Raw genomic sequence first — 18,270 nt, 5'->3', positions numbered from 1 at the left:
ATGTTTAAAGCTTTGTTTCAGACCAGAACCAGATTAGAGGTAGGTTTGTCTGAGGGAATATTGTGTAGCAAATCACATAGACTCTGGAAGCTGACAGCTGGGCTCTACTCTTCCCTGGCTACGTGATCTCGGACAAGTTGCCTACCTTCACTGTGTCTCAGTGTTTTTACCTGTGAAAATGAATATAAAACTCTCTTCCTTATAGGATGGATATAAAGAATAAATAAATTATTATTTGTAAAGTTTTTAGATTAGTTCCTGATGCAGAATGAGATGCACATTTGTTACATATATAAGTATATCAAGGAAGAAAAAGAACATGAACATTCAAATGACCAATTAGTGTTTTTACTATAGAAACAGAGGGAGTAAGATAGAAAGCAATTTAAATATATTCTGGACCAGAAATAAATGTCACCAAAATCAGTTACTGTCTGAGAGATGACATACTCACACAGACACATACCCTATACAGAAAAAATTAAAACGCAGCCTTTGGACGTATGCCTACAGCTCCCATCTCTAGTATTAGAGAATCTGGTTTTCTCGGTTCCACATCATTTGCTGAAAAATACTCCCTGTGTGTGCGTAAAATGCATATAAAGGGAAGTGTGAGGTGACACACGCAAATAGGACAGGTTCCACATGAGCGATAGGTGTCTTCTGTCTCGAGATCCACCAAGACCTCGCACGTAAAAATTTACTATGGAGGGGTCCCTTGGTGGCTCAGGGGGTTAAAGCCTCTGCCTTCAGCTCAGGTCATGATCCCAGGGTTCTGGGATCGAACCCCACATCAGGCTCTCTGCTTAGCAGGAAACCCATTCCCCTGCCCCATCTCTCCCTCTGCCTGCTTCTCTGCCTACTTGTGATCTCTGGCTGTCAAATAAATAAATAAAATCTTAAAAAAAAAAAAATTACTGTGGAGGTGAGGAGATTTTATTTACTTCAGCTGCTAGGCTGGGAGGACATATAGTTCTCCTGGCTGCTACCTGAGGCTTTTTTGGAGGAGGACGTGGCTAGATCCAAGAAACATCAGAAGACCACATTTGAATCTGCATCTTTGGAAATAAGGAACAAATCCAAACTGGGTCCTCGTCCATAACAGAAGTTTCTTTCTCCCCAGTCCCCTTTGACCTCTCCTAATCTGGCATCTTGGAGGTAAAAAGAGCAGAAGGATGTCCCTATGGATCACTTCCATTTTTCATGACCTTGAGAGATACAAGTCTAACATTTGATGTCCAAAGGTTCAGTCCTGTTTTTTTTTTTTTAAAGCCCAGAATGACTAGAAGAAGTAAAGAGATGGTTGACCAAATTTCTCCCATATTAACATTTTAATTGTATCTTTCCTGAGAATCACAGAGAGAATATCGTATGTTGCACTAGGTGCCATTATAGGTCATAATCCCCATAAACCTACAAGTTTAGAAGATTTTAGAGCTAAAGTGATCTTCAGAATCTCCAACCTCAGCATTTACAAGCCCAGTGGTATTTTTTCATGAAAAACCAGTGCTCCACTCATAAAAAGGTTCTTTCTTTAAATACATTGGGAAAGACTATAGTATCTACCTCTCAGCAATCTGCAACACCTTGGCCTAGAGAGGCAGGTCCCAAGCAGCCATATAGTGAAGAAATACCTTCTACTTCACTTGATCCAGCAATTCCCAAACCTGTTTAACCAGAGAATCCTTTTACACATAATAACTATTTCCATCTTTCAGAATTATGGGTTTGAAGAACATTCAGGAAAATACTGATGTGCTTTATTTTGCTGGGTGCTTCCCTCTGCATCAAAGTAAGAGTTAAGAACTCTGAGCTTCACCACACTTTTTGGTGTGACAAGAGCAACCAGATTACAGCAGGTGAAGGCTACTTCTTCAGAGCTGGCTCTAGCAAAGGAATCGGCCACCATCGCTGGCATTTTGGCCGAGACTGAAGGGCAGGCAGAGGAGTAGGAGAGCTTTAGAGAGAACAAGGGAGGGCTTCAGGTGTGCCCTGATTGGAGGCTGTTGGGATGTAGGTGGACCTACTAACTACGGAGGAAGGTGGTATTCTAGGTAGACGTTAAGGGGTGCCTATTTGCCTTTCTCTGGTTGGACCCAAGTTGGAAGCAAGAACAAAAATTAGGAAATCTGTCAGTTATCAGTCAAGTCCTGGTCACATTCGGCCGATTTTTATAAAGCATCTTGTTTGGCTTCCTGGACTGGTTGTTAGAGATAGCGCTCGGACTTCTCCAAGTCTGATTTATACACAGTAGACGAGCTGTTTGGGCTGGTTCCTATAGACAGGAGGTTCGTTTCCTGAGCTTTTTGTGACAGGTTATGGGTCAGAGTTCTATTTTTATATATGGTCTGGCCATTGCCTGTTTGTATTTTAGTCTCTCAGTTGAGAAAAAGAAGAATCTGGAGGCAGACCAAGGAGGGAGATGAGGATGCTGGACACATTCATGGGCCAATGGATGCCATAATTGCTAAATCTGTGTGAAGAGTTAGAGCTGTGATCTCTCTGGAACTTCTTCAGGTTCATCTGAAAGAAACAGACTTTTAGAACTCTTGGGCATAATACATTTCCATGACATTTCCAATAAAATAACAGGAGAAACCAATCTTCCCTCTTCCCTTTCCTTCCTTTCTACTTCCTTCCTTCTCTGTGCAGAAGTCTAGTCAGTCGTTCCTTTTTTTCAAGCATAGGTAGGGGAAAGCATGTTCTTTCTTGAGAAAACATAGAGATATATTGTTTGAAAAAAGAGTCATTGAAACATTGAGAGACATATTCCTAAATGGTAATAAAATAAAATAAAAAACTAGACCTGACTACATGTCAAGGGCACATTAAGAAAGAGTCCTGTGACCGAGCTAGAAAATATGTACTTTACGATATCCCTTTCTTTTTAACTAATGGACATATTATCCATATGCAGGCACAGAACCACACCCCGCAAGCATTGACAGTTCTGTACCTGTCTCCTGGACTGGCAGAGCCGAGATGTGCTCAGTAAGATTGTTGTTCAGCAGCTAAGCAACATAGCTCTGTTTGGCTCATTGTGGGTGAAAATTGGACACTGTAATCCCTTCCTATCGCCTGACATCCTGCTTTCTTAATTTTTTTCTTCACTCTGTTGCTCTGAACTCAAGCCTAGGAATTCATAACAAAAGCATCTGGGAAGAAATGGCCAGTGTACACCATTAGGGGTGACGAGGAAGATGACAAATCCAAATGCCATGCATGTATATGATGCTTTATTTTTACTCAGCCTCCTTTTAGGCCCAGAACTTTGCCGGGTTCTGGCAACTACCTGTGAAGCAGGTAAGATGACCAGTATCACCACTTTTCAGGTAGGAAAATGGGAACATGGGAATTACCTAGCTCAAAGTCACAGAGCTGGTCTGAATTAGAGGATCGAAAAGGAAGCAAGAGGGCACCTTCACTAAGCCTCTTGCTTGATAGCTGAAGACACAGGCAACCCGAAAGCAGGTAGCTAGAGAGGAAATCAGCCCAGGTCTAGCAGGAAAACTGCCCCTCCAGCAACATCGCCCGTGTTAGAACTCCCGCCTCCTGGTTTCTTGCCTGTTTCTTTTCCCACTAGGAAACAACTCCAGTAAAGGGAATGTTTTCCAATATCCTGAAATATCTTCATTGATTGGGCTTGCTATTCTTTTTTATTATTAATAGACTTTTTGAAATAACAGCAAGCTGGTGTGGGGACATAACTAGAGAAGGCACAATACGTACAATAGCTCTAAAAACATGCGCATTTATGCTCTAACAAAATGTGCCTTCCAGGTATGTGACTGGGGTGTTAATCCTGTAAAGTTCGCATTTCATTTATGTGCTTTTAAAATTAACCCAAGGGTGAAAAGCCAGAGTATGTAGTAGGATGACTGTTGTCACAATGCTTAATGCACCGATAGAAGAACATTTGAAACAAAAAAAGTACTGAAAACTTTCTTTTAGTTTCAAGTAACTTACTGTTGATTGCCCGAGATGAAATTTAAGCAATCCATTCACTAAGCACCCCTTCTGACCTTTTTGCTTTTTGCCTTTCCGATAATTATTCCTGTATGATTCACACCAAAATGGAAATTTGGCAGTTACTCAGCTAATTTTATCAGAGTTGACAAGCAGCTAATTAATCCCACCCCCTCTTCATCCAGTTTATGTATTAAATTAGTTGGTTTAGCCTGAAGGAGGCATGGGTCACAGTGGCAGGATAATGCAGTACATATGTATTATTGCCATTATATTTATACACATTATATACATAATATTTACACATAGTATCTATCTAAAGTTTCTATACACATCGCCAATCTATTTACATATATACATAATATGCATTTACACACATGCATACACATATATATTTATTCCTATAACTTATACACAGCAAATGTTAGGCCTAGGAATGAAGCTAAAATTGGTTTTCTAAGCTTAGCAAGGTAATTTTTTTTTTTTATTCCTTGTGGTCTAATTATTTTGTTTCTGTAGCATTTTATATTTAAAGGAATGACTAGAATTCAGATAGGATTCCCCTCTTTCTCTGTGGTACTCAAGCAGGAACAGCCCATTATAGCATGTCAAAACGGCTACAAGGATGTGCTTGTTGAGAATGACTCTGGACAAGTATCTTGGCTTCTCGGTTCTCCCACTGGTAAAAGGGGGACCACAAATAAAGTATCTGTTGTAATGTCAGGCACACAGATGGCAGTCCCTAAAGGGGAAGCTTAATGCTGCCCCTTAATGACTGAGTCACACCGACCCTGTCCCTCCTTGGTGAGGAAGAAATCGGCATTATCAGCTTCAGAGTAATTAAAACTTAAATACTGAACACAAATCAGTTAAATGGGACAGAAAAATCAATGTTATCAGGTACGTGAGCTGAGTCAATTACAACACCTATTAAAGAGAGTAAAACTAGCTTGTGTTACAGTAAGCCTAGAACTTCATATAAATTTACTAAGGAGATATTACAGAATGGTTAAGAACCCTGCCGTGTCCCAAGTACATTGGGAATGCCATCCTGGATCCACCTAGTGGCCTGGGGCCCTTAAGCAAACACCCTCTCTGGGCCCCAGTTTCCCCGTTTGTGAAGTGCAAATCCTAACACCAGTCTTGCCTTGATCAAATGACTTTACGTAGGCAGAGTGTTCCGCAAAATGTCAGCCGCAGAGGAAGGGTTCAGTCAGTGAGAGCGGTTGTCACTGTGATTCCAGATATTATCTCCATCAAAGAATGCTTTCTCGTTTTCTCACAATGACACCTGCTAACCGGATAGACTTGGGACCTGGGAAGCAATCACGCACACTGAGCCCGCGTCTCCTCTGTCCCCAGGGATGGTGAACTTCAGCGAGGTGTCCGGATACCCCGTGTTGCAGCACTGGAAGGTCCGGTCTGTGATGTACCACATCAAACTCAACCAAGTGGCCGTCTCCCAGGGTGAGCACAGCAGCCAGCCGTCCCTCCCACTTGCTCCTGGGGCGGGGAGTGCCCTTTCCAAGGGCACAAGACTTTTATCCCATTGTTGCAGTTGTTGTCAAAAATGTAGCCGCTTCCTGAGCCACGTAACCTACCCACTCAGATTCACCCTTAAGGGCAAACACCAGGAATCGGATCCTTGTCTAAAGATAGATGAGATGGCAAGTTTTATCTTGGACTATAGGTGTGATGGGAAGGGCGAGGGAGGAGTCCCCGGGAAGATAAATAACTACTTTATCTTTCTTCCTCGGGTCACACCGTGTATAGAGAAGATATGCAAAAGAGACTTTTTATAAACTGACAGAATAAAACCTTCCAAATGCAAGGAGCATCACTTAAAGTTTTCATACAATGAAAGAAATACAGAATAAGAACAAGAAAGGGGGGCGGGAAGTGAGGGGAAGATTAGAAAACAGCTTTTAATGGTCCCTAAACAGCAAGTGAGCAAAAGATAAATGATAGATAAGAGAGTTAGATACCTAATAAGCTAAGGGGCAGGGAGTTCCAAAAACCAGGACAAACTGTTTCAGACTAGTGAGGCACCTTGAGCAAGTATTCTTGACATTTGAGCAGTAAATGCCTTGATCAACTTTTTCCTAACACTTAAGCAATCCTAATGTGCAATTTGCAGATGGGAAAGTTAATTGCTACAAATAAGGCCTTAGTATAGGTACACATCTCCATTCCAACTCATCCCCTTGGACTAGGAGAACGTTACTCAACTCCTTCCTCTGAAGCCACCTAAAGAATGTACCAGATGGGAAGTTTATGCCATAGAGTCTGGTTTCTCCGTGTTGGATGAAAAGGTAACTAGGGTCAGACAGTATTGTTGGCCTGGGATGACAAGACAAAGAGAGGGATCTTCAGGTCAGCAGTAGGGTCAGTAGTAGGCTAGGTCAGTAGTAGGCTACTTCAGGTCAGTAGTAGGCTAGAGCCCTAGCGCCAACAAGAGAGAGCTAAAAGATACAGGACCGAGAATTATAAAGAGGAAGTGGGACATATACTCACGGAAAGGTAAAGCCTTACGCATAGGGAAAGAAAATGCATTAAGGATATAGAACATCTCCATAGGACACAAGGGGACTCAGAACTCTGTTTATTGTAACCTGAAAGAGTTCTTGGCAGGAAGGGATTGGGGGGATGGGGAATCTTACTGAAGTCAATTCTGTTGGTACAGAAAAACCTCGAAAGATCTAAGCTACTCCTCATTCTAGGAAAACGTAGCAGTAGAGACTCTGTCCTGTTCCCATGCTGAGCCTGCTCCCAGCACAGGTGGTGCGCACACTGGGAGTTCACAGTGGGATATCACTGCTGCCACACGCCTTTCCAAGCCACACGTGGCACCACAGGTGATGAGAACTTCTGCACTCGGGCTCTCATGCCTGGGCCAGGCTCTGCCTTGTCCTGATAGGACACAGGTATGCACAAAGGCAGGCTAACTAAAGCTGGCGGGGTTCAGAAGTTACCGGATTTGGAAAATTTGTCGTGGGCTATCTTTCCGACCAGTATAATTCTCCTAAACAAGAAAGGCAAATCTATGGAGATTTGGCAGGGGAGGCAAGAGGAGGACAAACAGATCCTTTCCTCCACTCACCATCTCCCTCTCTGCATACTTTTAATTTTCTGAAAAAAATATAAGCAGTGTATGAGTGACTTTTCTCACCCCTCTTCATCCATTATCTTCCTGATACCAGTGTCTATGTCTGGAGGCAATATTCTACCTCCCAAAACTCTTTTGGTCACTACCCACAGTTAGAATACATTTTTTTTTTTTTACACCATGACCTTGAAATATGCACACTCCCACATACACACAACAGAAATTTCGCGAAGCAGGACTTCATTTTACGATGTGAAATGTTCTTTGCTGGTATTTGTGTTTCTATTTTAGACTCTGCTATTCTTTTTTTTTTTTTTTTTTGGAAACGCCATTATTTGAGCTCACTAAATTGATTTAATGTCATGACTTAGGATTTGAAAAAGAAAAAACAACATTGACTTAAGGAGGGAGTTAGATTTGGTCAGTGCTCTCCCTGTACAAAGTTAATAGCGTAACCAACTGGCCAGAGAGACACTCACTGAGGAATGAACCTGTCTGACTCAGCTAGCTGGAAATGCTCAGCTGAGAGGTCCCGCCAGCTCTCCAGCATCACTGTGGGCCATGGGGCTCTTCCTCTTTGGAAGCTGAATGGCCCGGGAATCTGGACAACACTCCCCGTATGTCCTCACTCTTGCGTGATGTTTCTCCATAGCCCTCAGCAACGCGCTCCACTCCCTGGATGGGGCCACATCGCGTGGTGATTTTGTGGCCTTGTTGGATCAGTTTGGCAATCATTACATCCAGGAAGCTATCTATGGCTTTGAGGAGTCCTGTTCCATCTGGTACCCAAACAAGCAGGTGCAGCGGCGACTCTGGCTGGAGTATGAAGACATCAGCAAAGGTGAGTGATGAGCTCATCAGCGGATTCAACATCCCGAGCAGGTATGGCTGTCTGGGTGCGAATTAGGGGCCCAGACCAAAGAAGTCTGTCGGCAAAGGGGTCATTCAGATGCTGCCTCGGTGCTCTGTGCCCATCTGTAATATGGCCAAGGTTGGGGGGTTTGGGGAAACTTTAGATACAGGATGGGGTCACAAGTGTATGGTCACTGTGTTCTCAATCATGGACAGAGTCCTCTAGAGGTTTCTACCAGCTCCGTGCATTCTGCTGTCGTAGCAAGGGCAAAGTGTTCGACTGTTCGTATGGACAGGGGAGAAGCAGGAGAGTTTTGGAGTCTCCGCCTCTATGTCCTGCCTCTGCCCTCCCTGGCTGGCAACTCCATCCAATAACCACAGAGCAAACCTCTCCTCACTCCACCCTGCCCTGGGTTTAGGCCAATGTTTTCCCCACTGATCTGTGCTAAGGAGGGAATTTCCATAGGCTCAGGTATTGACACAGCTCTGGATAACAGCCTTACCAGTACATCTTTGTCCACTGTTGCAGAGCAAGTTAGTATTCAGTCCAAGTAAGTATAAGAAATTGGAATTATTCGGACCTTCTGAATTCACCTTCTGGCATGGGAGGAGTCCTGGCTGGCAAATACATATTCAGATCAACCAAGACTGGTGTAGAACTGCCATTCGTGGAGTTTCTTCTGAGCTTACCCTCGTGGCACTCTGATGAGGCGGAGTACGGATGTGCGAGTTGCTAAAGGGCAAGCAATGGCATTAGTGCAATGGGAACTCAAGAAGGAGGTCATCCTAAGATTTAATGATCAAGAGTCCCTCTGTTATGAGGGACCCCCTGTGTCAGCAACGCTGCCGTGGAAAACGTGGCCCTGTGGCTGAGCTCTCTTGACTGCCCCAGCTCCATACAGATTTCTGTTTTGTCTTGCTCAAGGGGCGGCAGAGGCACGAGGGCCTCTCTCGTGGCAGGGCATTTCCTTCCAGAGGAAGCAAGAGGCTTGTGCTGGGCTCTGGTTGTTGCAGGCATTTCCCTCCAAGTCCTGATTCCCCTAAACTCAACAACACAGTCACAGGCTTCTAGCATCCTTTCAAACTTCAGTCTCTGAAAATTGTTCTGATTCCAATTTGCCAAGAAAGGAGTGTCATGTAAGCAAATGCAGATAAGGCCAGTTCCAGCTGGCAAAGCTTTCTTACGTTTCTATGCCAGAGCTTAGTGATTGAACCAAAAGGCTAATTCCTCCCCTGTGTCTGTTTGCCAGGGGTTCAGGGATGGCCAGGTTCTGGGACTGCTGGGAAATGAGGGTGACCTTCCCCGGAATGCCTGGTTCTGTCCCTTTGCTTCTGCCCCGAGCTTTGTGGTGTCCTTGAAGTTCAACACTGAGCCCAGGAAGGAGATGTATCTATGACCTTGGCACTGTACCCTCCCCATGTTGAGTTCAAGCCATTCTTACCATGGAGGAGTTCCTTTTGTCACACTCCAACCAGTGACCTTATTTCTAAGTATTTTGTATACAACCCCTTGCCTGTTACTGATCTTAGAAGGTACTCAAACATTTTACTGTCTATTTAGGTCTCTCTCAGTTGTCCATGTATACCATCACCCTCCTCCCAGATCTTACTCTGCGTCACGAAGTTTATCTCTTGTATTTTTGGTCTACTTATTACTCTTAAATAGTTTTCTCCTCCCTAGGCGCTAATTTCCTTTTCTTCCAAAAGCATGCAATATGCTTCCAATGAAGACTTATAAATACATAAAACAAAGGAAGATTTTCTTCCACTTTCCCACACTCTGAGAGGACTGCTCCAGAAGGAGATTTCCATGCTAGTGGTGACAAGTGTTCTGAGAGGGCTATACCTTCCATGACATAAAAGTGACATCTTGCTGGACTCGAGTCCTTTGATGATATGTTCTTACCTGCTCTGACTTTCAAAACCTTCTGGTGAGAAGGGTCCCTCTGTTGTTTATCTTCGCACCTGAAGTTGTTTATTTTTGCTCACAGATTGAATAGGAAACGAGGCTTATTAGGGGTGAAATGAAACGGAAAGTACACAGGACTTAACAGGTTGGGTCTCTTGGCATTGGTCTGGTGACTTTTGCTTAGTTCACTGTGGGGACCTCACCTGTAATGCCATCTGTGGTTCCTTCCAGCTCTCACAGTTTGTAGATCCTTCTAAGCCCATCTTTATGTGAGCACCTTTCTCAGGTCAGGCACTAGAGTCAAGACTGTCCTCTTCTCTCCACAGGTCACTACAGAATCTCTCAAAAGTAGGTTCTGTGCCCTCTTCAGCTTTAACGTCCCAGGGTCTGACACAGAGCAGGGCACATGGTAAGCACCCAGTAGGCGTTGATGATGATTATCAGTGGTGGTGGAAGCAGGGGTGGCGGCAGCTGTGGGAACGGTAGGAAAAGCCCTTCTGATGCGGCAACTTGCCAAGTGGGTTTTATTATAGACATGCAGCGTGCTCTAGTTCTGCCTGACTGAGGAAGACTCACAGATGGCTATTTTTGGCCAGCCTTCTAGCCGTCACGCCCCTATTTGTCATACTACCACTACACGGTTTGGCCATACCAACATTGAGGAACATCTGTCTTTCGGGAAGTCTAACTGAAGCCCATAAAGAATAAACTTCCAGGTCTCCTTGCTTGAGATTAGCCTCTCCTAATTTTTTTTTTTTTAAACAGAGCAAGTAAGGACCATCAGAATTGGAATTTCCCAACCTCCCATCTCTCCACCGCTAAACTGACTTTTCTCTGCTCTCATTTCTCTTTGCCCTCTTGCCTCAGCAAATGTCATGAGCTCCTTGCTCTCAAGGCTAACCTCTCTACCTGTACGGCGGCTCCCCACTCCTCTCTGCTTCCTCTTAGACCCCGCTCCTTCCATTGTATCTTCATCTTTCATCTTTACAGCCCTTCAACCACTTGAATTATCCCTCCGCCAACCTTCTAGCTTCCCCCGGAATAATTTACCACTGTTTCCTTTCAACATAGTAACCACCAAATGTCCTGAGTGGGTAGTTTATGCATCTTCTCTCTCTGTCCTCAACTTCTTTTCACTTTTCACAATATTGTTATTTGCTTTCAACCCCTTTCATTCTACAGAAATAGCTCTGGAGAAGGAAATCAAGGGCTTCCCAATCAGAGATTCACTTTTCCATTCGGTGATCATTTTATCTATATCAGCTGAAGAATGTGTCCCTCTTGACCAGGTCTGCCTTCTCGAAAATTCTCTCTTCCCTTGATGTCCCCAATTGTATTCTCTCCATATTCTCTTCCTAAATCTTTGGCCTTCTCATTCCTTTTCCCCCTTATTCCTCTAGAGAAATCATTTACATTTTGCATATTTTCCAGAGTTTCACTGGTAATGTTTGGCTCTTCTTCACCGTTGCTGGGGGATTCTCTTCTCTGCCCACCTCAACCTCCATCTCTAATCCTTCCCTTTTCCCTAAGACTCAAGACCTAAGACTCAAGAAATGCTGAGCATTTCTACCTGGTTTCAGCAGGGACATCAGTGGTCACCATCTCTTTTCTCTGTATCCACCAGTAGATTTGTCCACTATGTTGAAGGGTCACCGCACAAAAGGAGGAGTCCCTCTCGATGCCCTCCTCCATCCTCCACGTTCACTCATTTACAATGAGCTGTTCTTTTTACCACCTAAATACTTCTCCAACAGGTGTCTTATCCTGTCCATTTTCCAAAGTTGTGTGAGTTTACAGTATCTGCTCTCATCAGAACTGAAACTGCTTCCTCACGTGTCTCCTTTTCTTCGGTTTCCTGCCATTCTAGTCTATTCTGCATGAGAGTTACCTTCTTACAGTGCTGCTTCATCACCTGACTCCTCTGCTCGAAGCGCTTCACTAACTCCCCGCTGCCTTCCCAACATGAGCGTGACCTCACTCCCTGTGTTAGTCCTAGGGCTGCTGTATCGAATCGCCACAAATTGGGTGGCTTTAAACAACGTAATTGTATTCCCTGACTCTGCTGAGGGCCAGAGGTTCAAACATGGGCTAAACTCAAGGGATCCATAAGCTGGTGCCTCCTAGAGGCTCTAGGAGAGAATCTCTTCCTTGCCCATTCCAGCTTCTCAAGATCCACCTGTGTTCATTGGTTTGTGGCCCTCTCCTCCATCTTTAAGGTGCATCACTCCAATCTCTGAGTCACCCAGGACTCTTCCTTCCTCCTCTTTCTTATAAGGACCCTTGGGACTACACAGGGCCCACCCAGATAACCCAGGATAATCTCCCCATCTCAAGAGTCTTCATTTAAGCGTATGGGTAAAGTCCCTTTTGCCATTCACAGGTGACATTCACAGGTTCCAGAGATCAGGTCCTGGGCGTCTTTGAGAGCTACGGTTCAGCCTGCTGTACCTGCACCCTCTCCAGCAGGGTCAGAGTCTACTCCCTATGCCAAGGGTCCTCCACTCTGATACGAGGCAGTCTGTGCTCAATCCCAAGACCTTGCATTTGCTTGGCAGACAGTGGAAGGCCTCAGGGCCTCCCTCCTTGCCCTAGTCTAAGGCCATAGATACACTCACTGAAGTCTCCACCACTAAGCTTCTATCTCATGCAGAAATTTCCGCTTGGGTCCCTGTCTTGTCTTCTTGTGGGTTTCTCTGTTTTTTTTCCTTTCTTAGGTGTCTGTTCAGTTGCCTAATCTCTGGGAGGATCTCCCCCTCTCATTAGCCCCTTAGGATCAGCAAACCAGTCTTCCTGCCTATGATTTCTGTTTCTTACTTTCATGTTTTAATTGCCCTCTTCAGCTCTGTAAATTTTCACTTGCAATTAAATGATACCCTGTCCTAGTGTCAGGCCCCATGTCTGGGTGCAGGGTCAAGGTTTGGAAGAGGGCTTTGATCCTTTGCCGTATCTCAGAGCCTATGTGCCTGTGCTGCCCTGTTGTCTCTTCTCCGTCCATTCTACCGCCCCTTCTTCCAGTTTGTCCAGATAAGAGAAACTCACATGCTACCACGTCCACCACACCTCCCTTGCTGCTCTGGGCAGAGGTCTTTGCTGCCTCTCCCAGCACCTTGTATGTGTCCCTTGACGGTGCTTTTCCCATCTCCCTATGTTGTCATTGCCCCGCGTGACTGTCTCCTGTGGTAACAGATTGAATAACACTTACCCTGGTTTTCTCCCTTTTTTAGCTTAACAAGATTATTTATTTAAAAAACTCAAAATGTATAAAACAGGACAAATGGAAAAATAAATCTGCCTCCCACTCTTATTTCCCAGTGATTGAGTTCCATTCCCCAGAGGCCACCAAGCAGCCATTGCTACCAGTAGACTGTGTACCCATCCAGACATATCCCATTCTTAGCCATTGGGAAGTGAACAAAGCAAATTGCAGAAGAGTCTCATCTGTTTTAAAACTATATTTATAAATATATGCCAATACACACACACACACACACACACACACACACATATAAAGATTATATATATATGTGTATATATATATATATCTTTTAGTCTCACTAAAAGTATGTCTATGGATGTGTATATACAATATGTATATGTATATATACATATAATATATATAGAGAGAAACATATGTATATAACCTCAAAATAGCTTTATTTGTGTGTATATATGAGAACAAATTGTCTGTTTCCTCCAAGATTAGGGCTATGGGGTAGGGACTTTTATTTTTTTGTACTAGAAATTCCTGTATTGCTTTTCCCGCAATAAACATGTGCCACTTTTACAATCAAACCTTTTAACCATTGAAAAAATATATTCTGTGAAGTTTGTGTTACCTTGAGTGAAGACTTACAAAGTTGACTTAAAAAAAACAAAGCAAAACCAAAACAAAGCATACAGTTGCTATCTACAGAGAGCTGAACTTTGGATAGAAATCTGGGGGGAAGTGCAAAATAATATCATGTCTTATTAGTATTTGCGTCTTCATCCCCGACATGGTGCCTGGCATATAATTAACATGCACTGTTTGGAAGGAATGAATCTTTTATTTTGTTCTTCCTTCAGAAGAAAGCAATAAAGAGCTACAGATCTGTAGATTCCAGACAAGCGACCAAAAAAAAAAATTGAATCTTCTTCAAATAAGAACTTCCAAGGGCTTAATTTTAATCCGCCACCTGACACACTAAACACAATACATTTTCTTCTCTTCTTCTCTTTCTTTCTTTCAATACTCCATTCAGGAGTAGATTTCCTCAGGGCTTTCTTCCTTTCCTTTTCCAATACCACTTTCATTGTTACTTTAGATATGACCTTTGTCATCATCTCCTCTTGCCATTACCTTTGGTACACGTCTGGGAGGTTATCTGGGTTGACAATGTGGCAATCTGGAAACTCTTCTTTTCTGCTGCACTTTCTAGTCCATAACCCACTGGGTTTTTGTTTGTTTCTTTGTTGTTTCTAGCCCGTTGCCTCCTTTCCATGGGGAAAGCTAAGAGGAACGCTTTCCTCTTCTTCCATGATACAAAGCTGGGTGTGGGGGGGTTGTTGTTGGTTTTTTGTTGTTGTTGTTGTTGTTTTGTTTTCCATAAGATGACCCTCTAGCTCCAAGAAGTCTTAAGACAGATTGGAGGCAAAGGAAGAAGTAAGTCACCTAGACGTCCACACAGGACACCATGTTTTCCGCTTTCCATTGATTTGTTCTTTCCACTTTCCACTGATTTGTTTTTGGGTAGATAGAGCCCAAGATGGACTCTGTTGGTCCCTCTCCCCAGAATAACGAAGAGATTTCCTCTACAGCTGAAGCAAAAACAATACCGGGATCAGCAGTCAGCCTTCTGAGCCTGACCTGTGAGTGCTGGTCAGCAGAGACCCAGCTTCATGCTGGTGCAGTTCGTAGGCTAACTTACATAATTGCGGAAAGTGGCATAAACATCTGATTAAGTTCAGGAACGCAACATAGAAATCCAACAAAGAGTTATCATGTAAGTTTCTATAATGTTTTGTGTTTTACAACCCTGGGGTTGCAAGCCAGCTCCAAAGGCTCTTTTCATGCACGTTTACAACCATGAAGTTAGCCCTCTGGTGGCAAAGCAATTATGGCATAGAGCTATTTTCTTTAAATGATTAATTCATTCACTCCTCAAACATTTGCTGAGGGCCTGCTATCTGCAAAGCCCTGTAGTGAGCAGAGAGGGGATTGAGGTTGAGAGGAGACAGCTGCTCTATGGCTTTCCTAGACAGGCCTGGAGAAGGTGCTGCGGAAGCTGGGCTTGGTGGTATCATAAACAGAGGCTCTGAAAAGGAGCTAAGCTTTCTGAAACATATGGGTGAGGTTTAATTTGAATCTTCTAGTCCCTGGGCTCTGAGGCAGAGTCCAGAGTAATGTGGCTCTGTAGGCTGGAAGGAAGACGTCGTTATGAATAATCTTACCAAACAGCATGCTATGTATTTTTTTTCACTGAATTTCTGAAGTCTTACCCTCCCCATTCTGGAGATGGGGAAATCAAGTCTCAGAAAGCTTAAGTGACTTGCAGGTAGACACATAACCAGTCAGGGGCAGAACCAGGGCAAGAAGAATGCTTACTGCTGAGATATATTGACGATGGCTGCGTGCCGTTTTTGCCTGCCAATGGCACAAGAAGAGATTAAGGTAGGAAGGTGAGTGAATGAGACCGGGACATAAATGAAGCCAGACCACTGGTCTAAGAACACAACAAGGTCAGATGTCTCCCCTCGTTAGACTTCATAGTGGGTCTGCTGCCTTTCACGTTGAATTTCCTGGGTTTTTGATTGTTGCAGGGTTTGGGGGCTGTGATCAGTGATGATGGTACAGTTGCTGGAGTCATTTTGTTTTCCTGTATGCCAGCGGTCCTCAAAATTATTTGCACCTATGTATCACCTGGGATCTTGTTAAAATGGACCTTCTGATCCCAGGTGATTCGTAGGTGCAATTAATGAGAGTGGGTGGAGCCTGACATTCTGCGTGTCTAACAGGCTCTCACTTGATGCCAGTGCTGCCAGTCCATGGACCCATTTTGAACAGCGAGGTGACACACTTGTCTCAGAGATGAATAGGGAATGTTCCCTCATCACCCTCGTTCGTCCTGTCTGATGCGGCAGCTTTAATGCTGGAGCCACAGCCCGGGGGCCTCCAGGGGTATGTCCTGGTGTCATCCCCACACAGGAGTGTCACAGATAAGAGGACTGGACTGAATGGTTTTCACTTTGGACCGGGACTTTCCTCTGATTAAGCCATTGATCGGTAGGCTTGTGTGCAGAATTGAACAGTCTTAAGCCCTCAGGCACTGAAGGAAATTGGAAACATGCCAGCAATCAGGACTAAAGGTGATAAGCTGATTTTTCTAAACTTTGTACTGTTGACAACACTGGTCTCATCTTACAGTCTCAAGCATTCCCTAGGTTGTTTTTTTTTTCTTTTTTCTTTTTAAATTAGTATTCAAGAGGCTCTCATTTTTTGTTCTTGTGGAAACCACTAATGGTTGTAGAGTTTCATGTTTTAACATAGGGCTAGCATTTTAGTTAATGGGACAATTGTGAGTAGTGATGCCCAATTCCCTTCATATAATTATGGGCCTGACAAGAGTGACATATTGTGCATACACATACAATTTAGTAGTTAATTGTATAGTATTCTGGATTATTTTCTACTCCAGACATGTAAGCTTTGCCCTCACAACTTGATTGATTGCTTCTTGGAAGAGAGCTTACCCATTCATTTAGTTAACACCTTCTATATCTGAACATTGGTCTAGGCATTGGGCATTTAATGATGAATGACACAGAGAAGTTTCCTGCTTTTATGAAGCTTATATCCGAGTGAAGAGAGACATACAGTGGCAGGTAACAATAAATGAAAGCAATAATCTAGATAATGCGACGTACTATGAAGAAACTGAAACCAGATGATGTGATAGAAGTTGGCTGGAGGATTGGGAGCTGATTAAGATGGTGGCCACAGAAAGGCCTCAGTGATGGTGATAAGGGGGTGAGGTTGAGCTAAGACCTGGAAAAGATAAGAAGGAACTGGGACAGAACCATCCAGGCAGAGGAAATGGCAAATGCAAAGGCTTCATAAATATATATATTTTTTAATTCTCATAGCTTCTAGCATAATGCTTCTAGTAGGGTCTATAAAGTTACTTGGTAAATATCAGACTGATACCCAGTAGGACTGTGGAGAAGTGAGGGGCCTATGTTCTCTGATGGCGGATGAAGAGGAGAAAGCCTACTTTCTCCAGACTTGTTCTGTTTCCTAGACTCAGCAAGCTGAGATAGAACCATTGTGTTTACCTCATCTTCTTGTGTTTTTTTTTTTAATATTTTATTTATTTATTTGACAGACAGAGATCACAAGTAGGGAGAGAGGCAGGCAGAGAAAGGAAGGGAAGCAGGCTCCCCACTGAGCAGAGAGCCCAATGTGGGACTTGATCCCAGGACCCTGGGATCATGACCTGAGCCGAAGGCAGAGGCTTTAACCCACTGAGCCACCCAGGCGCTCCTCATCCTCTTATTTTAAAAAAGTTTTAATTCTAGTATAGTTAATACATAGCACTATACAAGCCCATCCTCTTTTACCCAGCCTGTAGATCTGTGCACAAGTGGGATGGCTGTGGTGATACAGACCCACGAGAAATAAGCATAAGGCACAGTACATATATCTACCAGCACCTTTATCTCAATGTCATGTGCTTTACTCCACAAGTAATAGTTTATTTCTGGAAAAAAAAAAAAGCTGGATATAAATTTACAAGGTAGATGATGATACAAGGGGTTATTCCACATCAAATGTGAAAATCTTAGCATCCATTGCCTGTCCTGCTCTAAGGCGGCATGTTGAGGGAAAGAACTCTGGGTGAGGAATCAAGAGACCCGGGTTCTTGGTCTCAGTTGAGCCATTAGCCAGGTGGCCTTGAGTCAGTTATGTAATCCTCTTCAAAATAATCTCATCTGTGTGATGATGAACCAGAATTAGACGATACTTAGAATTCCTTCTACTTCTAATATTTGGTGACTCTGTATCCTTGGCCAGTGATTTCTACTTCTGATAACAGAATGCAACATTTGATAATGCCTGGTTTGTAGCTAAATAGGTCAGCTCAACTCATGTGGAAGGAGTTTAGTGTCATTGTTGGTAGCAAATGTTTAAAGTCAGGCAGATTTGCATCACGATTTTTATTAGCTGTGACAGCGGTGGAGTTTCCTTAATGGCTGCGAGCCTCAGTTTCCATGTCTGTAAAATGGGACTATGAGTATTTATCATACAAGTGAGGATTGGGCAAAGATTGAATACAGCCATTCTGTATGAAGCACAACGTCTAGCATTCTGTGTTCAATGCATTGTGAGTCTTATTGTTATTACTGTTATGATTAGAATTATTCTAATAAATTTGCAGTTCAGCTTATTATTTTTTGAACA

The 18,270-nt window shown here is 43.5% G+C and overlaps 1 protein-coding gene across 2 annotated transcripts in view; it reads left to right on the top strand.

Annotated features, from left to right (window-relative positions):
* Positions 1–18,270, top strand: part of ASTN1 (astrotactin 1) — a 310,433-nt gene that overhangs the window by 231,767 nt on the left and 60,396 nt on the right. For both annotated transcript variants that reach the window (XM_032838732.1, XM_032838731.1), the window contains exons 15-16: positions 5,329–5,433; positions 7,725–7,913. In XM_032838732.1, coding sequence (XP_032694623.1) covers positions 5,329–5,433; positions 7,725–7,913 — 294 coding nt within the window. The remainder of the gene's footprint in view (positions 1–5,328; positions 5,434–7,724; positions 7,914–18,270) is intronic.

This window comes from Lontra canadensis, unplaced genomic scaffold (genome assembly GCF_010015895.1).
Source record: "Lontra canadensis isolate GAN:19392208 unplaced genomic scaffold, GSC_riverotter_1.0 scaffold106, whole genome shotgun sequence".
NCBI classification, from domain to species: domain Eukaryota; kingdom Metazoa; phylum Chordata; class Mammalia; order Carnivora; family Mustelidae; genus Lontra; species Lontra canadensis.
Note: the sequence above shows the minus strand (reverse complement) of the source record. Positions and strands in the feature narration are given on the sequence as shown.